This window comes from Loxodonta africana, chromosome 7 (assembly GCF_030014295.1).
Source record: "Loxodonta africana isolate mLoxAfr1 chromosome 7, mLoxAfr1.hap2, whole genome shotgun sequence".
Classification (NCBI taxonomy): Eukaryota; Metazoa; Chordata; class Mammalia; order Proboscidea; family Elephantidae; genus Loxodonta; species Loxodonta africana.
Window position 1 is genome coordinate 15746387 of NC_087348.1, and position 23673 is coordinate 15770059.

Sequence of the window (23673 nt, forward strand, 5' to 3'; positions counted from 1 at the left end):
CCCCTAAATACTCATTATGGATTGAATTGTGTGCCCCCCCAAATGTGTGTCAACATGGCTAGGCCATGATTCTGAGTATTGTGTGTTTTTCTTCCATATTGTGATCTGATGTATTTATCCTCTGTGTTGTAAATCCTAACTTCTATGATGTTAGAGGATTGCAGGATTAGAGGCAGTTATGTTAAATGAGGCAGGACACAATCTACAGGACTGGGTTGTATCTTGAGTCAATCTCTTTTGAGAAATAAAAGCGGGAAGCCAGCAGAGAGACTGGGGAACCTCGTTACCACCAAGCAAGAAAAGCCAGGAGCAGAGCATGTCCTTTGGGCCTGGGGTCACTGCGCTGAGAAGCTCCTAGACCAGGGAAAGAGTGATGACAAGGATCTTCCCCAAAGCTGAGAGAGAAAGCCTTCCTCTGTACCTTGAATTTGTACTTTTAGCCTCCTAAACTGTGAGAGAATGAATTTCTCTTTGTTAAAGCCATTCACTTGTGGTATTTCTGTTGTAGTAGCAGTAGATAAGACAATACTTCAGCACATTTCTCCTTTAAAGACATTTTCCTTCATAACCATTATACCATTTTTACACAAAAGGCCCCTGGGTGGTGCAAATGGTTTGTGCTTATTTTTTTTTTTTTTTTACTAAGCTAAAGGTTGGCAGTTTGAACCCACCCAGTGGCACCACAGAAGAAAGGCTAGGCAATCTGTTTCTCTAAATATTACAGCCAAGAAAACCCAGTGCAGCAGTTCTACTCTGTAACACATGGGATTGCCATTACTCACAATCAACTCAACAGCAGCAGGTATACCAAACAAACAGAATAACTGTCTTACATCGTATCAGTCCATTTTTAAATGTCCCCAGTTGTCCCAAAATGTCTTAAGAGGTTCTTTAGAACCAGAATCCAACCAAGCATTTTGCTGTATCTTTAAACTTTCTTTTAATCTAGAACAATCACTCCTGCCCCATTTTTTGTAACACTGACTTTCCCCCCTTAATCTTCATGCCTTATCGTCTATAAAACCAGACGGCTCATATAATGCCCCACCTTCTTGATTTATCTGATTGTTTCCTTGGGGTTGTCATTTAACTGGTTCTTCCAGACCCTGTAATTTGGGCTTCAGATCTAAAGGATTGATTAGATTCAGGTTTGCCATTTTTGGCAAGAAAAATTTATAGTGATGCTGTATACTTTGTGCTTGTAAAAGCCTGCTTGTCCTAAGGTTAGTGATGCTAACTTGGGTAACTGGGTTAAGGTGCAGAGAACCAGGTATCACCATTGTAAAAGTATGTTTCTCCTTTGTGATTGGCAAGTAACCTGAGGTGTGTGTTTGGTAACACAACACACATTTTTGTAACCTTTGTGTATAATTTATAAAACACTTTCAAATGCATTTAATCATAGCAAGATCCCTGTAGGGTTTTATTCCTATTTAACAGAAGTAGAAACTGAGTCTTGGGAGTATTTAAATGACCTCCCCAAGTCATAGGGAACCCTGGTGGCCCAGTGATTAATAGCTCAGCTGCTAACCAAGAGGTCAGCAATTCGAATCCACCAGCATCTCCCTGGAAGCTCTATGGGGCAGTTCTACTCTGTCTTATAAGGTTGCTATAAGTTGGAATCAATTTGACAGCAATGGGTTTGAGTTTGGTTCCAAGTCACAGAGCCAGTAAATGGCAAAGCCAGGACTCAAGCATAAATGGATTCAGTTTACCAGAAGAACTGGATAATGCCCACCTACCAGTACTGAATGTTCTGATCAGGGACACAATAGACGGATCCTGATAGAAAGGGAGAAATGGGAGAACTTCAAATTCTTAAAGAATCCAGACTTACTGGACCTATTGAGACTGAAGGAGTCCCTGAAACTATTGCCGAGCCAGATTCAGAAGAGGACGTGGAATAAGGTATATCATTGCTGATGTCAGATGGATCTTGATTGAAATCAGGGAATAGAAGAAAGATGTTTACTTGTGTTTTATTGACTGTGCAAAGGCATTTGACTGAGTGGATCATAACAGATTATGGATAACATTGCCAAAAATGGGAATTCCAGAACAGTTAATTGTGCTCATGAGGAATCTGTACCTAGACCAAGAGGCAGTTGCTTAAACAGAACAAGGGGATACTGCATTGTTTAAAATCAGGAAAGGTGTGAGTCAGGGTTGTATCCTTTCACCATACTTATTCAATCTGTATGCTAAGCAAGCACACCAAGAAGCTGGACTATATGAAGAACTTGGTATCAGGATTGGAGGAAGACTCATTAACAACCTGCGACATGCAGATAACACAACCTTGCTTGCTGAAAGCAAAGAGGACTCGATAGCACTAAATGATGAAGATCAAAGCTACAACCTTTAGTGTGGGTTGAGCCTCAATAAAAAGAAAACAAAAGTCCTCACCATCAGCCCTCGGACACCTTTTTAACTCAGTAATAAAGTCACTCCTGAGATTCAACCTTCAGGCAAAGATTAGACAGGCACACAAAACAAAATGAGACTAAATGGACACGCGAGCCCAGAGGCACGGATGAGAAGGCAGGAGGGGACAGGAAAGCTAGTAATGGGGAACACAAGGTAGAGAAGGGTAGAGTGTTGACATGTCATGGGGTTGGCAACCAATGCCACAAAACAATATATGTATTAGTTGTTCAGTGAGAAGTTAATTTACTCTGCAAAACTTCATCGAAAGTATAATTTTTTAAAAAAGACATTGCTAAAATATAGGGAAAAAAAATCCTCACAACTGGACCAATAAGCAACATCATGATAAACAGAGAAAATACTGAGGTTGTTAAAGATTTAATTTTACTTGGATCCACAATCAACACCCATATAAGCAGCAGTCAGGAAATCAAATGATATATCACATTGGACAAATCTGCTGCAAAAGACCCTTTAAAGTGTTAAAAAGCAAAGCTGTCACTTTGAGGACTAAGGTGCTTCTGACCCAAGCCGTGGTATTTTCAGTCACTTTATATGCATGTGAAAGCTGGACAATGAATAAGGAAGACTGAAGAACAATTGATAACTTTGAATTATGGTGTTGGTGAAGAATATTGAATATATCATGGACTACCAGGAGAATGAATATATCTGTCGAAGAAGTACAGCCAGAATGCTCCTTAGAAGTGAGGATGGGGAGACTTTGTCTCACATACTTTGGGCATGTTATCAGGGGGACCAGTCCTTGGAAAAGGACATCATGCTTGGTAAAGTGGAGAGTCAGCAAAAAAGAGGAAGACCATCAATGATATAGATTGACGCAGTGGCTGCGACGATGGGCTCAAGCATAACGATTGTAAGGATGGCCGGAACGGGGCAGTGTTTTGTTCTGTTGTACATGGGGCCACTACGAGTCAACTGACTCAATGGCACCTAACAATAACTAAGAATAACTCTTCAAACCCTGAATTGAAACTATGCTCGGAAAAGCAAAATCAAACCCTCTGCCATCAAGTCAATTCCAACTGATACCCATAGGGTTTCCAAGGCTGTAAATCAGTACAGAAGCAGACTGCCACATCCTTCTTCCCCAGAGCCACTGGTTCTTTCGAACCTCTAGCCTTACGATTGGCAGTTGATTGCTTTCACCGCTGTGTCACCAGGGTTACTATCCCCGGGGGAGGGGATATGAACCCATTTCTGTCAAGTTGATTCCAACTCATAGTGACCCTATAAGACAGAGTAGAACTGCCCCACAGGGTTTCCAAGGGGTCCCTGGTGGATTTGAACTGCTGACCTCTCAGCAGCCTAACTCTTAACCACTATGCCACCAGGGTTTCCACTATTCCCTAAAGTAACCTTTAACCTAAATGACCAAAAATCCATTGCCCTTAAGCCCATTCCGACTCATAGAGACCCTATAAGACAGAGTAGAACTGCCCCATAGGGTCTCCAAGGCTGTAATCTTTACAGAGGCTGACTGCCACATCTTTGGTCCAACTGCCAACCTCTAGGTTAGTAGCCCAGTACTTAACCACCAGTGCTCCTTAAACTAAGTAACAGTTTAGCTCAAAAAGTACAAATTGTCACACTTGAGTATTGTGTTCTTTAAAAAAAATTATATCAAATCAAATAAACAACAGCTATTTTAAAGCATAGGCGTGAAGGCTGGGGACGGGGAGTTTCAGTCAGCAGGAGTGAAACAACTAGAACCTAAATAATGAGAATGCTGACACGATGTGAAGAATGTAACTAATGTCACTGATCATTGTGTCTAGAAACTGTTGAACAGGAGAGCTTTTTGCTGTGTATATTTTCACCAAAAACAAAATAATAATTTAAAAAGTGGATTCAATTTAGTTCAATTAAGAAAAAATTGTTTAATCTCAAATCTGTCTACATCTGTTTTTTTTAATGTTTGTGTATGTGTGTGTGTTAAATATATATACCTAACACAACATCTGCCATTTCAACAATCTAACTGCAGGTTTTTTAAAGTCGATTTTTCTCTAGAATTCAATAAATGTTTTTCTCTTTTTAAAACCATTTTCTGAAAAGGGATATTTCTCTTTACTTTCTTGACACCTAGAAGCATATTGCCAAGGAAAAACAGTGTGTTTTACAGAGCCTCACAGTTATTTCTCTTGCCTGTTCAAAGCCTCATGGAAGCAGCAGTCAAGAAATCAAAAGACTCACTGCATTGAGCAAATCTGCTGCAAAGGACCTCTTCAAAGTGTTGAAGAGCAAAGATGTCACCCTGAAGACTAAGGTGCGCCTGACCCAAGCCATAGTATTTGCAATCACATCATATGCATGAGAAAGATGGACAATGAATAAGGAAGACAAAAGAAGAGTTGACGCCTTTGAATTGTGGTGTTGGCGAAGAATGTTGAACATACCATGGACTGCCAAAAGAACAAACAAATCTGTCTTGAAAGAAGTGTGGCCAGAATGCTCCTTAGAGGCAAGGATGGCAAAACTGCGTCTTACATACTTTGGAGATGTTGTCAGCAGAGATGAGTCCCTGGAGAAGAACATCATGCTTGGCAAAGTACAGGGTCAGCAGAAAAGAGGAAGACCCTCAACTAGGTGGATTGACACAGTGGGTGCAACAATGAACTCAAGCATAACAACGATTGTAAGGATGGCGCAGGACCGGGCAGTGTTTCGTTCTGTTGTGCATAGGGTCGCTATGAGTCGGAACCGACTCGATGGCACCTAACAACAACAACAGATTCCTCAAGGAAACCCTGGTGGCTAGTGGTTAAGTGCTACTGCTGCTAACCAAAGGGTCAGCAGTTCGAATCCACCAGGTGCTCCTTGGAAACCCTATGGGGCAGTTCTTCTCTACCCTACAGGGTCGCAATGAGTTGGAATCGACTTGACGGCACTGGGTTTGGTTTTGGTTTGGTTTAGATTCCTCAAGGTTCAGCGCTTTTGCTTCTATGTGTAACAAGTTTACATCTAAACGTTAACTGTTGAATTTGTGTTTTTCACAAATGTGTGAACAAAGTCAAACTTTCCAATTTATCAAAAATTCTTCTTTGCAGACCAAAGTTAGGCATACACATGTGCTCTTATGATGCTAAAACCAACAAGGGCCTTAGGTCTGTAAGATACACAACTACACAGTCTGGTCCTCGAGAATCTATTTTCTCCGCAGAGCTAGGTCAGCAACCAGCGGGACAGAATTAGTAGAGTCATGTGACAGACTTGAATCAAGAGATAAGGGGTGCGAAGGGGAAGAGGAAACCAAGGAAGGGAATTATGGGGGGTCGTGGCGGATTTATGGGGGAAGAGGGCTGTGGAAGCTATTTCTGGGCTCCCCAGGAATCCAGGCCCCCGGCTACACAACCTGGCCCTAGAAAGAGGTTCACTGTGCTGAGAGCCATCCTGCCGGCCCGGATCTTAAGACGCTGACTTGCTACTCTTCCATCAACTTCCCAAAGGCAGGTGGGCACGCCCCCAAAAGCTCTTCCCGAACTTCATTGGTTGCTCCAACATGACCATCTCTCACTAGGTCTCTTTCATTGGTCAGCATTTTCCAAGCTCCAGCAGTCAGACAATTCCCGGAACCAATCATCTCCAATCGCCGTCTTCGGCGACAAGTAAATGGCATAGGGTTCAACCAATAAGAAATGGACGTGAGGCTGTGAAGACGAGGCTCCTGCCCCTTGTCATCCGCCGCTCCAGTAAAGTAGCCTTGGTAGGCAGTGGTTAAAGCGCTCAGCTGCTAACCGGAAGGAGGGCTACCAGTCGCTCCATGGGGGAAAGATGTAGTAGTTGGCTCCCATAAAGATTACAGCCTAGGAAACTTTATGGGGCAGCTTTACTCCGTCTTATAGGGTCGGTGTGAGTCCAATCCATTCAATGGCAATGGGTTTGGTTTTTTGAATTCTGGTCCAGTAAATGACAGAGAAGATTGAGAAGCTGATGCTACCTACCAATCCATAAGGGCGGAAGAGGATGATGAGAGGCACGATAGGAGGAGGTGACATAGCGCTGACGGAGCCATAAACTGAAATGAGTGGCGGAAACGAAAGCCAATCAACAACCTATTGGCCGGGACTTCCACAGACTCCGTTTCTTTCAGAGCGCGAGAGCCTTCGGAAAAGCACCAATGAGCTTGTACTGGCGTCTGATTGGCCTTCACAGGAGCCAATCAATGTCGCGGCTGCCGGACGCGTCCCACCCCGGGCTCTCACTGGGCCGAGAAAAATACCAATGTCCGCGGGGTCTTCCGCAAGTGACACTCGGCGGCTCCAATCGACACCCTCCGTCCCTGTGGCCAAGCCCTCCTCCCTCGGCGGGCCTGGCGGGGCGGGGACGCTGCGCGGCGGCGGCTGATGCGCTAGCCGTGTGGGGCCCTCCTGGCGGCGACGGCGGCTCTCGTAGGCGGTTCCGGCCCTGTCTCTCGGGGCGGCGGCGGTTCATGGCGGCGACGGAGCTGAGGGGGATGGTGGGGCCCGGGCCGGCAGCCATTGCAGCTGCGGGCGGCGGCGGCACTGGTCCCCCGGTGGTGGGAGGCGGCGGCGGCGGTCGCGGAGACGCGGGGCCCGGTTCCGGGGCCGCGTCAGGGACGGTGGCCGCGGCGGCGGCGGGTGGCCCGGGCCCCGGGACCGGGGGAGTGGCGTCGGCGGGCCCGTCCCCCGCGCCGCCGGCTGGGGGCTCGGGTGGCTCGGGCTCGGCTCGAGAAGGCTGGCTCTTCAAATGGACCAATTATATCAAAGGCTACCAGCGGCGGTGGTTCGTGCTGAGCAACGGGCTCCTGAGCTACTACAGGTAACTGCTTCCGGGGCGCAGCTTCCCACTTCGCCTCCCCCATCACAGTCGACAGCCCCGGTCCCGCAGCCAGGGTCGCCCCAGGCCCATTTTTTGTCACTTGAGCGGCTTGACAGCCCGCCACACTAGTCCACCACCAAGAAAGGCAAAGCACCAGAACTGGCCCCTCTACCTGGGCTACCAACCCTCCCCCACCCCGCCGGGGCCATACCCTCCCCTCATCCCTTAGCCTTTGGAGTCAGCACTTAACTTGGAGAGCTTCTACTCTTGTATTGTATTCCTACCAGCACATCCTAGCACTTACTGATTCTGCAAGGAAGGCACTGTTCTAGGTGCTAAAGGGCAGAGACAGTAAAACTCAGGCGCTGCTGCCGAGGAAGTTACAGTGAAAGTTCCAAGTCTTAGCTGTCAAGCCCAGTCTCCCAAATTCAAGGTTATTGGTAGCACTTGATGGACCTGCCTTTGCTCCCTCCACGTTTCAGGCGCAAGGACACCGTCAACAACGTGGCCTCGGTGTTCTGTTCCCTGTCTTCCATCTCTCTCCAAGACTTGAGTGTGTTTTTGCCTTCTGGACAGACCGGAATGGAGATGGGCATGCCAGTGTTGCTTTTCTTTTTGCTTGTTCTTCCTCCCATGGGAGGGGTTAAGTGTTCTGTGAAACATTTCTGGGATCTCCCTGCTTAGTTAGGATTTTTGGTCATTTCTTGTCAACAGTGTTTATTTGGAATGTTCATGACTCACAATCTGGCCCGTTGGTCCTTTTGGCTACTCTTGATGCTATAGAGATTATTTGGAGACAGTACATAAACATTTCCTGAGGGCGAGACAGTGTGCTTAGGTATTTCACATACACTTATTTCATTGACTCCCAACAACAACCCTGGGACTTAGGAGATGTTCCCATCTTAACTGCTGAGGAAACTGAGGTAACTTGCCCAAGGTCCTGATGGAGTCAGTATTTGAAACCAGTTCTGTTCACACCAGCGTAACCCAAAACCCAAGTTAATGTTACGTGGATCAGATACAGAGACAAATATTTATAGCAAGTAAGTTTATAGATCACGGTTACCAGGTGCATTTTATACGTAAAGTATAAAAGTCTGCTTTGAGGGAAACTGCTTAATATAATGGCATTTCTCGTGGAAATCTTTTTCTGAAGAAATTTTATTTAGAAATTTGGGGCTCAGAACACTCATGTTAAAAGCAGCTTATCTAGGTTTCTTTCTTTTTTTTTTTTTTTTTTGCTAGTAGTCGTTATGAGTCAGAATTGTAGTGGTTAAGCGTTTGGCTGCTAACTGAAAGGTCGGCAGTTCAAATCCACCAGTTCTACTCTGTCCTGTAGGGTCACTATGAGTCGGGATTGACTGGACAGGGGCAATGGGTTTTGGTTTTTTTAAGTAGAGTTAGGAATGAATGAAAAATTTTTTTTTTTTTCCTACCAACTCCATTTTAAAGAATTTTGCCGGTGGAAAATGGCCCAGAAGTTAGAAGGTGGGAATCGGAGGTTGTTGAAATAGGAACACATACCTGGCTTCTAACTGGAAAGTGCCTTTGATTAGCCTTACTGATTAAATGACATTAATTGTAAACAGTTGTGTATATCATTTGCATTATTGTATTCAGAATTGGTTTTAATTATAATCCTTTCTAACTACTCATCCAGAACTACCAGGCTAATTTTAGATCACAAATCGAAAATTTTATTTTGCTCCAAAGCCCAGCTTTTTCCACTGTTCTTTCCACTATTCATGTTTTCCGATTGCCATTCGCCATCATTCTAATGTTTAGTTGATGCGTATCCTGACTTGGCCTGTAAGTTGATATTAGCACTGCTGCCCCATTCTCAAAAATTGTGTGTCAGCTGAGAGCCTTAGTGTGTATGGTCATTCTTCCTGACCAAGTTCTTATCCAGGCCAGTTGATTCTTCAGTCAGTACCAGTTTTGATCAGTATTAATCTTGGACACTTTTATGTGTTGCTGTCTCTTCAGGTACTTGTAACCACTTTTAACTTCGCTCTTAAAAGAGCAAGTGGTACCTGTCTGACTAAAGGTAAAACTTCCAAAACACACCAAACCACATATTAGGAAATATGCCATAAGCTTCTCCTTGCCACTAAGATGGTACCACCCACAGGCCAAACAATCAGCAGGATCCAGAGTTATCAAATCTGTGTGCTACCCTCAGGATCACATTGAAGTACTTCCTGCTAACTGTGTTAGTAGTTTATTCTTCCCAGCAGGGTTTTGCTGGTCCTTCATCTCTCAAAGTTGTCATCTTCATGCTTTTTCATGTCTTGAGAACCTACCATCTCGTATGTATGCCTTTTTTCAAAATACTGCTTTCATTTTAACTGAGATCACGTACTTCCTAGACCCATCCTCAGAAAACTTTCCTGATATGTAGCCCTTGGCAAGCCACTTCCCTCTTTTTAATGCTCTTGTTCTTTCTTACATTCCCAGTTATAGAGATGTCCCTTTACTTAAAATCTTAGGTAGAATCCACACTCTCCCATAACAGGCACATAGTATTACTTTTCCTGGCCTGCTTCTAGAGATTGAGTTACTATTTTGGCTGGCCTTTTCAGGGAAGAACTTTCTAGTCAGAAGATACCAGTGTTATGGATTGAACTATGTCCCCCAAAAATATGTTGTAAATCCTAACCTCTATTTTTATGCCTGTGGTTGTAATCCCATTTGGAAATGGGTTGTCTTTGTTAATGAAGCAGGATTAGTGTAGGATGTATCTTGAGTCAATCTCTATTGAGATATAAAGAGGTAGAGATGAGGGAAGAGAGATGCCAAGCCACATGAAGATCTCCCAGGAGGAGAAGCTCAGAAGAGATAAGGACTTTCTGCCAGAGCTGACAGAATAAGAAAGCCTTCTCATAGAGCTGGCACCCTGAATTTGAACTTCTAGCCTCCTAAACTGTGAGCAAATAAATATCTGTTTGTTAAAGCCATTCACTTGCGGTATTTCTGTTATAGCAGCACTAGGTAACTATGACAACTACCTAATACTGTAGTGCCTGAAAAACCTATCTTCCACCCGGAGAATCATCTCTCTCCACCTCGTACACTAATCATTTATAACCATGGTATATCTGCCTGAACCCAAGAGCTCAGAGGTCAAGCCTGCTTTACTCCCAGGATTTCTTGGTGTGTTTTAAACTGCTGCAGGCTTTATGTGATCTGAGAAACTTCTTTAGTTCATGAAGATAACTAGGCAGAAGAGATTCCCAGGAGGTGGTTGGTGAAAAGTGCCAACAAGGAGGAATGTGGGGGAGAGTCCAGGTAGCACCCTGGGAGTAGAAAGCCAGGGTGAGCCGGCCTGTCAGCTCTGTGTCTGTAATTCAGCCTGCATTATTCATAATGTAACTGAAGCTGGGGTGGGGGTGGGGGGTTAGAGTAGGAAAAAAACAGGATTCATGTTACAGCGTGGCAGGTGCAGGGGATGGAAAATGGCCCATTCTGCTGAGACCCCCTGGGCATCCCATACGGCTCATTTGTATATTTGCGGAAGAAATCCAGTGCCATGTGGAAAATCAAACAGCAGCAGATCTGCACGATAGACAGACTTTCTCAAACGTATCAAGGCTTCCTTTCTGGAGATGGGGTGTGTATCATGTCTGGCATGCAGGAATTCTGGACCTGCCAGGTATGTTTGGCTTCTGGGCTCCAGTGAAAGGGGAAATGGCTCTGCTTTGCGCCGAGGCAGTTGGCAGAGGACTTTGACCTCTTTATGTTCCAAGCTGGACCAGGAAAAGTGCAGTCTCAATATGCAGGCCCCTGGGCAAAACCAGGGGAGTGATGGGTAATCAGTGTACCTAAAAACTCTCAGTTATGCTAAAAGCTTGACATGCGAAGTGACTTACAGCTTGTTGCCACCAAGTAGTGTAGTAAAGTTCAAAAGTTAGTCTATTAATAGAACTGTCAGTCAGTAGAGATGGGGGACGTTTTTACACCCAGTCCTCTGAGAACAACAGGCCTGCTACATCTCGGCTAGCTATTAATAGGCTGGCTTAGGAGTTCCCACTGATGGAAGTCAGTGGACCTTAGGAAAGTACATATTCCAGCAAGATTATAACGCCTGGTGGTTCTTTTATGATTATTCTTTGCTTACTCCTTTGGAAGTATTCCTAGCTATTCCTACTTCGTAGCATTTGAGCCATAGCCAATATTTAGTACTGTAAACATCGAAGTGTGCTTCTGAACATTGAAGTGTGCTTTCTTACACTTCTGCAATATAATTCTAAGCATGGTGGGACTCTTCTCATCTGGGCTTAGTTACAGTGGGGGGATGGTTCAAGACATGTAAAGTGGAGCTATTCTTTCTCTTAGAGAATGAGGCTGTTACTCAAAATTTGTTGTATGAGTTTGTAAACTCTTTGTAATCATCACTTGCTAAGTGAAAAAGTTAATGCCTGTCTGCAGAGGGGCATGGGAAATCTTTTTGGAGTGATGCGAATATTCTACACCCTGATTGTGGTGGTGTTTACACAATTGTATGCATTTATCTAAAGTCATTGAGTTGCACATTTGAAATTGGTGAACTAACATTGTATGTTATTATACCTCGATAAAGCCTATTTTTAAAAAAGGTAATGGTGAGAGGACCAGCAGGGCAATAACATCCAACTCAGAAACAAAAGGAAATCCCAACCAGTTGTTTCTTCAATTTTATGGGGCCATTTCAGGGAAATATGACTAGAACTTGCCGGTTCCAAAGACTGTTGTATTTCCAAAGAGCTTAGAGTTATGAAAAGAAATGGAACGTGATGGAAGATAGAGCACTAGTCAGCTTTCTACTTAGCTTGTCCTTGTTTTGCAATTGCAGATCAAAGGCAGAAATGAGGCATACCTGCCGTGGTACCATCAACCTCGCCACAGCCAACATCACTGTGGAGGACTCCTGCAATTTCATCATTTCCAATGGGGGTGCTCAGACCTACCACCTGAAGGCTAGCTCAGAAGTGGAGCGGCAGCGCTGGGTGACAGCCCTGGAGCTGGCCAAGGCCAAGGCTGTGAAGATGCTGGCAGAATCGGGTAGGAAGCAAAGAACACCATGCTGAGAGAATTTTCTGTGTGCCTCTCTTTGTGCACATCTTATTTTGGTCCTCGTTGTGTTCTGTCATTTGATTATCACCTGTCTCGTAGCTATCTCAGGCTTTTACTCATCCATGCAGTATTTCTTCTGGAGTGGTGATTTTCAACGGGTGGTGGTTTTGACAACGTCTGGAGACATTTTTGGTTGTTACAGCTGTGTGGGGGGAGGTGGGGTGTTTGCACAAATGGCATCTAGTGAGTAGAGGCCAGAGATGCTGCCTACAATGCACAGGACATTCCCCTACAACCAAGAATTATCTGGCCCAAAATGCCTAGAGTGCCAAGATTGAGAAATTCTTGTCCTAGAGGCGTACATAATTGCTGTGCTTTTGCTGTTAGTACCAATTGACTAGCTTAAAGTTGAGAAATAATTGTTTCTTTTTAATAAGAAGGTCAGTCTTAGGATTATTCCAACGCGCAATTCAGATTTGTTCATGGTTTCTTCTTTTGACTTTTCTTAACTGTTTTTTAGTTAAGTTGAAACTAAAGATCTTGGTGGGTTGTGTGCTTTCGAGTGGATTCTGACTCATAGGAACCCTATAGGACAGAGTAGAACTGCCCCATAAGGTTTCTCAGGCTGTAATCTACCGGAGTAGATCACTAGGTGGTTTCTCCCAGGGAGCAGCTGGTGGGTTCGAACCACTGACCTTTCAGTTAGCAGCTGAGCACTTAACCACTGTGCCACTTTTTAACAGTCTTGGTAGTCTGCCAGAATCATTGTATGTGATCTTTTCTATGAAAAAATTTTCATTTTGCTACCTTAGCTTCTTTAAGAACAACGGTAGGATATTCCCCTGGGATGTTAATAGTTTAATTATACTGCACGTGTTCCCTTACAGCTAACCAAGATGGTAACCTGCTGAGTTTTATTCTCTTTGTTTTATTACCCTCTGTCATTTCCCATAGTTTATTTAATACGTATTAAGCACTGCAAAGAAAATTCACTGCTTTGTAAATCATTTTGTAACAGGTTATATTTTGACTTTGGTCCCACCTCTCTGTCTAGCAAATAGGCAGGTCTTTCGTTACTTCTCTGGTTTTGACTTTAGTGCTGATGTTAGCTTTCCCAAAGGAAGTGACGCTGCTAGAAAAGCACTTTGCAGTTACAAAGCGCTGAGTACAAAAATGATAGCAGCTCTGCTTGACTTATGATTGGAGAATTATTCATGTAAGACCTTGTATTGATTTCATGCTGTCCTCAGTGTTAATGAGTTCATCATGAAGTTACTGAGTTCTTTGTTATAAAAGATATAAATTCAGGGGCCATTTCACATAAGACCCACCAAACATTGTAGATTTTCATTAACCATTATTTCGGGCTGGATCAGAACTGGCAAGCTAGAGGTCAGAGATTCAGCAACTCATTCCCAGGAGCCATTCAGCCTCTCCATCTTGTCCTCTAGGTCAGTGGTTCTCAAGCTTTAGTGTGTATCAGAATTACCTGGGCAGCATGTTGGAGATGCAGAGTCCTGGGCCTTAGCTCACACCTGCTGAATCAAAGTCTCTGAGGATGGGACCAGAGACTGCACCTTTAAGAAGCCCCACGGGTGTTTCTGATGGTCTGTGGACAACAATGTAGAGAAATCACTTGGTGCTGGCAAGCCCTCTCAGAATGTACAGTCCCCGGCTTGGCTGTGGGCAGAGTTGGTAGGCCTCTGACACTCAGTCCTGCTCCCTTGCTTTTTCACCCCTACAGATGAATCAGGAGATGAAGAATCTGTCTCACAAACTGACAAGACTGAGCTGCAGAATACCCTCCGGACCCTGTCCAGCAAAGTGGAGGACCTGAGCACGTGCAATGACTTGATAGCCAAGCACGGCACAGCTCTGCAGCGCTCCCTCAGTGAGCTGGAGTCCCTGAAACTGCCTGCTGAGAGCAATGAAAAGATCAAACAGGTCAACGAACGGGCCACACTCTTTAGGATAACATCCAATGCCATGATTAACGTAAGTGCAAATGGGGTTGTGTTGATTTTTGGTTCTTTCTCACTTTCAAATATAACTCCCCAAATGCCCGAAAATTATAATCAGGTGTGGCACAGAACATTAGGCCCTGCTTCCCTGCTCCAGGGATTTCAGTTACATTCAGCACAGCTGAAACTACTCTCATGCTCAGCTCAGGTGGCCAGGAGAACAACTCTGTGGAATTAGTGCTCAATTGCTCCAGTCTGGGAGTTACTAGGAGTCCAGCATTCCAGTCCTGCTTCTTCGACCAGAGGGACATCTGATGGTGATGCTCACTGAGTCCCTTAACGTTGCTGGGTGGTGTTTTCTTTGTTTGTTTGTTTTTGTTTTTAATCTCGCTTTATCTGTTATGTCTAAAAGGTCTCCATGGGTCCTTTCAACTGTCATGTTCTTTGAGCTTTAAGTTGGAATGTTATTACTACCTTGCTGTTGTATTCTTGCCTACAGTGTGGTAAGTGGGGGGTAGATCAGTACTAGTAAGAGCCTTTTAATATTAGTTAATCTCATGTGTATTCCTTGGTTTTAAAAAGAAGGAGCCAAAGCTTCCACCTCCTTACGACCCCTGCCTCTGGTGGCTGTCGTTGATTTGTGGAATACTTCAGCTGCTTGAGTGAAAGGCCCCAGGTAAACACAAAGCATGACTGGCAATATTGATATAGTTCAGATACTTAGTGGTAAGTAGGAAATGAATATGTGGCTTAAACAAGGCAGTTTTTCCTCTGCCAGTGACTGGTTCTCACCTGGCAGGTTTTTTCAGCTAGCTGCCACATAAAAACACTAGGAAAAGTTTCATGCAGCAAGTGAGAGGAATATTCTGTGAGAAAGGGATTATGCATTTTTAAAAAAATGTTTAATTAAATGGGATGAAATTACCTTAGGGCCAGATTTCGCTTGTTCAAGGAGTAATAAAAGACTTTTGCCTAGAGCTGCGTTAGTTCCTCCTACAGATCAAAGGACTTTTTTTGTGACCATGGGAAAATCTAGTCTCTGAATTAACCCCTTTGTTCCTGGATAGACGGTTGTGATAGGCTTTATTTTTATACCATTTTTTGTCGTGTTGAACACTTTTGCACAAGGCAGAAAAAAGACAGATGATTTTCTCTGCTTACTAATGAGGAAGGATTGCAGGAAAATTAACTATTCCTCGGGATCGTCCCGCGAATCGGCAGTGATGCTTGTGTTTCTGATATCATTGTACTCTTTCTCCAAATTGTCATGCTGCATAGTGATTATGTGTCTGCCTTTCTGGTCTTCCTGTGATCAGGACAACGTCATAAATCATACAGGCCAGTTAATCAATGGCAAATTTATACACTTTTCAACTAGAACAATGTGGGAAGTGAAGGCCTCCCGATATTCATGTTACCTTTTATGCATGTCAGGTGAATACCTACTCCATGACAGGTTTTTTTTTCTACTCTGATGTGAAAAATTTCCTAAATAAAGCACCTTTGGAAAATATACTCATCTTTGTTCCTTGAGGCAGTTTCTTCCCAAGTTGTAAATGTCCAGAGTTTGTGTTAAAAGGAATCCTTTTGAAGTCAGAGGTGAGGCGTTTCTTCATTCTGTTCTCCCTGGGTGCACTGCCTCTGCTCCTTTCATAGGTGGTGATTGCTTGAAGAGCATTTTTTATGCCAGTGTTATTTCCTTTGAACATTTAAGGTGATGATGGCAAGGCTATAAGTATAATGTGCAGGTTAAAAACGAGGATTGGGTCTCTAGATGGGCAGTAGCTAGGAAAATTTATGTCAAAAGGAGAAACACATTTCACTCAATTTCCTGATTGCTTAGGATATAACTTTTCTTACTACCAAAGTAATCTGAGCTGGGGAGTAAATTTGGCAGTCTCAGTGTATCAATAAATTGAACATTATTAAGTACCTTCTATGTTCTGGGTAAGGAGCCTTGGTGGCGCAGTGGTTAAGTGCTTGGCTGCTAATCGAGATCTCGGTAGTTTGAACCCACCAGCTGCTCCGAGGGAGAAAGATGTGGTAGTTTGCTTCCATAAAGATTAACATCCTTGGAAACCCTGTGGGGCAGCTCTACCCTGTCCTGCAGGATCACTATTAGAGTTGACTCAATGGCAGTGGGTTTGGTTTGGTTTGGTTTTTATGTTCTAGGTACTATGCCAGGGGATATAAAGTAAATGCAGTGTCCCTGCCCTCAGGGAGATTCTGTCCACTGAGAGGGCAGAGAGGTAAACTAATCATTATGGAGGTGATAAGTATTATGATAGAAATGATATGGTAGCACAGTGGAGATGTTTAGCTTGGACCAGGAGGATTATAGAGGTAAAGCCTCAACTAAATTCTGGAGGACTAGTAAGAGTATTCTTAGTGAAGAGAGGCAATATAGTGCTTGGGGCCCGCGTCTAACTGTATAACCTGGGGCAACCTGCTTTCTCTGTAACCTGGGTTCTTACCTGTAGATGGTGATGGTACTAGCAGTCTCCTCACAGGGTTGTTGAAATCAACCATAATACAGCCTTGAATGGTGTAAAATAGAAACAGGTGCAAAGTGCTATACAAGTGTAGAGAAGAGACTGGCTGCTCATGAGACTAGGGGAAGGTGTCATAGAAGAAGTAACATTTATAATAGGTCTCGAAGAATGAAGACCACTTGGCCAAGTAGAGAAGAAAGGGGACTCTAGGCAGAGGGAATAGCACATGCTAAGGTAAAGAGGCCTGAAAGAAGTCTGCATGTCCAGAAAATGCTGAGCAGCTCAGCGGGGCTCCATGGTAGGGTGCAGGGGTAGGTACTCCTGGAGGGGAGGCCGGAAAGCAGGTTCTAGCCCTACTATGGGGGCCTTTTATGCTGATAACCAGTATTTAGGATTTGATCCTAGTACCAGTGGGGAGCCATTGATGGGACTAATAAAATCAAAATCATGTTTTTCTCTAGATCTCTTCTTTGATTCCTTAGGTAGTGTCTGAATTTTGAGTCACTTGTTTCTTTGGTGACAAAAGTATTGTCCATATAAGTTTTCTCCTATTGGGTCTTATTCAGTGCAGATTCTATCATCTCAGTGTGTAAATTTCTCAGCTTTAGTTTAGTCAAGACTTGATTAATAAAATCAGTACTTTTGCCTAGACTTCAGTTTAGTCAAGACTTTATTGAAAGCAGTCATCCCTGGTTTTTTCCTTCTCTTACTTTCAGTCAGTAGATTTTGACTTTTGGTGCCATTCATATACTTGCCGTTTGTGTTGCTCCCACAAATACTTTGTCTAGGTTTACTGCTCACTTGGCATTTGTTTGGTTCTTATGACCAGGAAAATGTAAAAGAACCGTGACAATCGTGTGTACTTTATTCTGGGTTGGACCTTGCTTGCAGCACAGAGTTGGCTGTCACTGATACCTGGAGTAATAGAGCCTTTCGTTGTAATTTTCCAGTGGAAGTTCCCAGAATAAGATTATTTAACAGGCTGACAGTGGCCTGAGGGGAATCTCTGACAGGTTGAGTCGAGGTGACGCATATCTATGCTTTCCCTTAACAGGCCTGCAGAGACTTCCTCATGTTAGCCCAGACCCATAGCAAAAAATGGCAGAAATCACTGCAGTATGAAAGAGACCAGCGCATCCGACTGGAAGAGACCCTTGAGCAGCTGGCGAAGCAGCACAACCACCTGGAGAGGGCGTTCCGAGGAGCCACGGTGCTGCCAGCAAACACTCCTGGCAATGCAGGTTCTGCTAAAGGTAAGATGCTTAGTTCTCGGGTGGCCAGTTCTGATTCAGCTGGTGGTTTTCTGCACTTGGTAGAAGTCCAAATTCTCTGGAATCGATGACTTCTGTAAACTGGAATTGAGTGGTTTACTACTTCTGGCTTTCCATGCTTTGTACCATTTGTTGCAATGCTCGTGGTTCGTATTTTAGAGATACTGCCTTGCCAGGTGTTTGGTCAACATAGCCAAAGTAAATGAACGAGACTTCTCTCCTTGTAGATCAGTGCTGCTCGGGCAAAGGAGACATGAGTGATGAGGATGAGGAGAATGAATTTTTTGATGCTCCTGAGATCATCACCATGCCTGAAAACTTGGGCCACAAGTAAGTTATCCTTGACTCCTGGAGAATATGTGCATATCGGCCCATCAGGTTAGAAACATTTAAGTGGAAGTCTCATAGTTGTTGATGTTGTCTAAGATAATGTGGACTCTTTTCCTTGAGTAAGTGTAAACTGTCAACTTTTTTACATGAACAAGTTCTCTGGAGATGTTTAAACTCCTGTATACCCTAAGTGTTGTCCTTTGGTCATTCATAATACAGGTTTACGCAGCGTGCTTGGCATTCTGCTTTGTAAAGAAAAGTCTAGAACCCAATCGCTGATCTTTGTTCTAACTCTCATATATCTCCCATTCATGTAGACGTACCGGCAGCAATATCAGTGGAGCCAGCAGCGACATCAGCCTTGATGAACAGGTAGCTCTCCTGTGGGAGTGGTCACAGTGAGGGAATTGGTGTTTGTGATTCCCAAGGATTTGCTTGTAAAGAGCTAAGACAGTAAACCTTGATTTTTATCACAGGGGAAGGGAAGGGCTATAAATACCATGTTTTCTGTTCTTTATGGGTAACTAAATGGCATTGCTTTTGCTCTCAGTACAAGCATCAGGTGGAGGAGACCAAGAAGGAAAAGAGAACCAGAATACCATACAAGCCGAACTATAGCCTCAATTTGTGGAGCATCATGAAGAACTGCATTGGCAAAGAGCTCTCCAAGATCCCCATGCCGGTGAGGTTCTTACACGTGTAGGTGGGCCCCATTGGGAAGAGTGCTGGCGTGACAGCCCCGCCACGTAGCGGGGCCCGGCTGGCATGGTCTTTGTTACCTTCGTAGTCTCAAACTGTCCCTTTAAATTAGCTGCTTTAGTGTTGGCTATGCATCTGGTATGTCCCCAGATCACCTCAAATCGGGTGCATTTGTTCAGTAACAGTTATTTATGAGCAGATTGCTATGCTGGATGTGCTGGGGGCACGCAAACATAAATAAGGCCTAGTTCCTATAGTTTAAAGACTGCAGCTTAAAAGAAACACATGAAAAGAGGTACAAAATATGATTTTCTGTTACAGAGCACTGGGAAATAGTATACATACAAACGTTTGGGGAACACGGATAGAAAAACAGTTCATTCCAACCAGGAAAAAGAGAACCATCTCCATGGCGAAGATGGTGTTTGGGCTGACCTCTTTGCATCCGTCTTGCTTTTCTCCAATCTGCCCACACTGTTGCCAGAGCAATTTTTTTTTTTTTTTTTTATTAAGTGCAGATGTAGTCATTTCAGTCCCTAGCTTAAAATCCTTTACCTGGATCCCGATGGCTTTGCAGATGGCCCAGGTTCATTACCAGGCCGGGTACTTCCTCCTCCTGGTGCACTGCTCCGGCCCCACATCCTGTGCTCTAGTCATGGTGAGTTACCATCAGGTACTCGGAGGCATCTTGTTGTCCTTTCCCTCAGGGTGTTTGTGTACACTGCCCTGTCTTTCTTTCTGAACTTTTTATCCACTCCCCACCCACTTTTCTGTTGCCGTGGCTAACACTCTTTCCTTTGGAATTCAGTGTCATCTCCTTCAGTAAAACCTTCACCGATACATCTGGTCAGGGTGAGATGTCTTTCGCCTGTATTCCAGCAAGTTCCATTGTTTCTCCCTGGGCAGCATGTATCACTTGCTCGTTCATTCCACAGGCATTTATTGAGTGCCTGTTATCTGCTTGGTTCTGTGTCTCATTAGGTGTAAGTTCGTTGTCAAGGACAGACTCAAAAAATATTTCCTTAAACCAGGGGTTGGCAAACTATGGCCCTTAGACTAAATCTGGCCACCATCTGTACAGCCCCCCAGCTAAGAATGGTTTTTAAGTGGATGAAAAATACCAGAATAATACTCTGTGACATGGGAAGGTGATATGAAATTCAGATGTTTGTGTCTGTAAACTTCTCTTAGAACACAGCCATGCTCATCCATTTATGTATTGTCTGTGGCTGCTTTCACCCTACAGTAGCAGAGTTGAGTAGTTGTGACCATATGGCCCTTAGAGGTTAAATATTTACTATTAAGCGCTTTACAGAAAAAGTAAGGGACTTAACTCAATCTCCTGTTAAAGTCTAGAGGTAGGTGGTCTAGGGCTGGTACATAGTCCAGTGCTGGGACCAGAGTCCTCTCCTTCCTGTGGCTCTGCTGCCTGTGGCCTCAATTCCTAGGGCCAAGGTAGCTGCTCCTGCTTGATCCATCAGAGTCTCATTCCAGTCAGCAGGAAGAAGGAAAGAGAAGAAAGGCATACTCAGCTGGAGGAGACCAAGAAAGGTGCTTCCTGGAAATCATATAACCATTTTCACTGAAATCTCTTTAGCCAGATCTCAGTTATACAGCCACAGCTAGCTGGACAAAAAGCTGGAAATGAAGACTTGTTCTAGGTGGTCAGAAACCCTGGTGGCATAGTGGTTAAGTGCTACAACTGCTAACCAAAGGGTTGGCAGTTTGAATCTGCCAGGCGCTCCTTGGAAACTCTATGGGGCAGTTCTGCTCTGTCCTATAGGGTCACTATGAGTCGGAATTGACTCAACAGCACTGGGTTTGGTTTTGGTTTTTGATTCTAGGTGGTATGGCCTAGTTAAATATTGGAGGTTGTGTTGTAAAAGAAAGGAGCCGTGGTGGCACAGTGGTTAAGTGCTCGGCCGCTAACCAAAAGGCTGGCAGTTCAAACTCACTAGCTACTCCATGGGAGAAAGATGTGGCAGTCTGCATCCGTAAGTGTTGTTGTTAGGTGCCCTCGAGTTGGCTCTGACTCATAGTGACCCTGTGCACAACAAAACGAAACACTACCCGGTCCTGAGCCATCCTTAAAATCGTTGTTATGCTTGAGATCATTGTTGCAGCCACTTCGTCAGTCTACCTCGTTGAGGGTCTTCCTTTTTTCCATTGACCCTGTACTCTGCCAAGCATGATGTCCTTCTCCAGGGACTGATCCCTCCTGACAACATGTCCAAAGGATGTAAGACACAGTCTCGCCATCCTTCCTTCTAAGGAGCATTCTGGTTGTACTTCTTCTAAGACAAATTTGTTCATTCTTTTGGTAGTCCATGGTATATTCAGTATTCTTTGCCAACACCACAATTCATAGACGTCAGTTCTTCTTTGGTCTTCCTTATTCATTGTCCAGCTTTCACATGCACATGATGTGATAGAATATACTGTGGCTTGGGTCAGGTGCATCATAGTCTTCAAGGTGACATCTTTGCTCTTCAGCACTTTGAAGAGGTCCTTTGCAGCAGATTTGCGCAATGCAGTGTGTTTTTTGACTTCTTGATTGCTGCTTCCATGGCTGTTGATTGTGGATTCAAGTAAAATGAAATCCTTGACAACTTCAATCTTCTCTTCATTTATCATGATGTTGCTCATTGGTCCAGTTGTGAGGATTTCTGTTTTCTTCATGTTGAGGTGCAATCCATACAGAAGGCTGTGGTCTTTGATCTTCATTAGTAAGTGCTTCAAGTCCTCTTCACTTTCAGCAAACAAGGTTGTGCCATCTGCATAATGCAGGTTGTTAATGAGTCTTCCTCCAATCCTGATGCCCCGTTCTTCTTCATACAGTCAGCTTCTTGGATTATTTGCTCAGCATACAGATTGAATACGTATGGTGAAAGAATACAACCCTGCCGCACACCTTTCCTGATTTTAAACCAATCGGTATCCCCTTGTTCTGTCCAAACAACTACCTCCTGATTTCTGTAAAGGTTCCTCATGAGCACAATTAAGTGTTCTGGAATTCCCATTCTTCACAGTGTTATCCATAATTTGTTATGATCCACACAGTTGAATGCCTTTGCATAGTCAATAAAACACAGGTAAACATCCTTCTGGTATTCTCTGCTTTCAGCCAGGATCCATCTGACATCAGCAATGTTATCCCTGGTTCCACGTCCTCTTCTGAAACCGGCCTGAATTTCTGGCAGTTCCCTGTCGATATATTTCTGCAACCGTTTTTGAATGATCTTCAGCAAAATTTTGCTTTCATGTGATATTAATGATATTGTTCTATAACTTCCACATTCGGTTGGATCCCCTTTCTTGGGAGTAGGCATAAATATGGATCTCTTGCAGTCAGTCGGCCAGGAAGCTGTCTTCCATATTTTTTGGCATAGACGAGTGAGCGCCTCCAGCGCTGCATCTGTTCGTTGAAATATCTCAATTGATATTCCATCAATTCCTGGAGCCTTGTTTTTCACCAGTGCCTTCAGAGCAGCTTGGACTTCTTCCTTCAGTACCATCAGTTCCTGATCATATGCCACCTCTTGAAATGGTTGAATATCAACTAATTCTTTTTGGTATAATGACTCTGCATATTCCTTCCATCTACTTTTGATGCTTCTTGCGTCGTTTAATATTTTCCCCATAGAATCCTTCACTATTGGAACTCGAGGCTTGAATTTTTTCTTCAATTCTTTCAGCTTGAGAAACACCGAGCATGTTCTTCCCTTTTGGTTTTCCATCTCCAGCTCTTTGCACATGTCATTATAATACTTTAGTTTGTCTTCTCAAGAGGCCCTTTGAAATCTTCTGTTCAGTTCTTTTGCTTCATCAATTCTTCCTTTTGCTTTAGGTGCTTGATGTTTGAGAGCAAGTTTCAAAGTCTCCTCTGACATCCATCTTGGTCTTTTCTTTCTTTCCTGTCTTTTCAATGACCTCTTGCTTTCTTCATGTATGATGTCCTTGATGTCATTCCACAACTTGTCTGGTAAAGACTACAGCCTTGGGACCCCTGTGGGGCAGTTCTGCTTTGTCCTTCCCGGTTGCTATGAGTTGGAATCTACTCAACAGCAGCAGGTTTGGCTTGGTTTATTGTAAAAGAAGGGAAGAATTGGTAGTGGAGAGTGGCTAGCAGGTTCTGCTCACAGCCAGGTACTTAGCATACAGAAATAGAGCATTCTTCTGCCTCTTGGAGCTTATGGACCGTGTGTATATTCCCTCTCAAGAGACTATTCTTTATGGCCAGGGACTGTGTATTATTAGTCTTTATGTCCTTGGTGTTTATCCCAGTGCCTGGAACCCTGGTGGTGCAGTGGTTAAGTACTATAGCTGCTAACCAAGAGGTCAGCAGTTCGAACCCACCAGCTGCTCCTTGGAAACCTATGGGGCAGTTCTGCTGTGTACTGTAAGGTCGCTATGAGTTGGAATTGATTCAAGGCAATGGGTTTACGGGTTTTAGCTCAGTGCTGGCACATATGTGTCACTCAGCAAATGTTAAGTTCATTGATGGATGAACTGCGTCTTGGAGAACAAATAGGTTTCTATGTAAATTGTAAATATGTGGGATTTTTGTTTAAAAAAAAAATTGATGCTCCAAATAAGAAAAGGCCATTCATTAGTAAGCACGCTGGAGAAGCATAA

At 43.9% G+C, this 23673-nt stretch overlaps 1 protein-coding gene across 1 annotated transcript in view; it reads left to right on the top strand.

Moving 5' to 3' along the window:
* Positions 1 to 6865: 6865 nt before the first annotated feature.
* The window catches only part of OSBP (oxysterol binding protein), a 35452-nt gene continuing 18644 nt past the window's right edge, over positions 6866 to 23673 (top strand). Inside the window, exons 1-7 of the mRNA XM_010599140.3 lie at positions 6866 to 7230; positions 12065 to 12273; positions 14030 to 14280; positions 17793 to 17991; positions 18237 to 18339; positions 18657 to 18711; positions 18890 to 19021. Of these exons, the coding sequence (XP_010597442.3) occupies positions 6881 to 7230; positions 12065 to 12273; positions 14030 to 14280; positions 17793 to 17991; positions 18237 to 18339; positions 18657 to 18711; positions 18890 to 19021 (1299 nt within the window). The 5' untranslated portion in view covers positions 6866 to 6880. The remainder of the gene's footprint in view (positions 7231 to 12064; positions 12274 to 14029; positions 14281 to 17792; positions 17992 to 18236; positions 18340 to 18656; positions 18712 to 18889; positions 19022 to 23673) is intronic.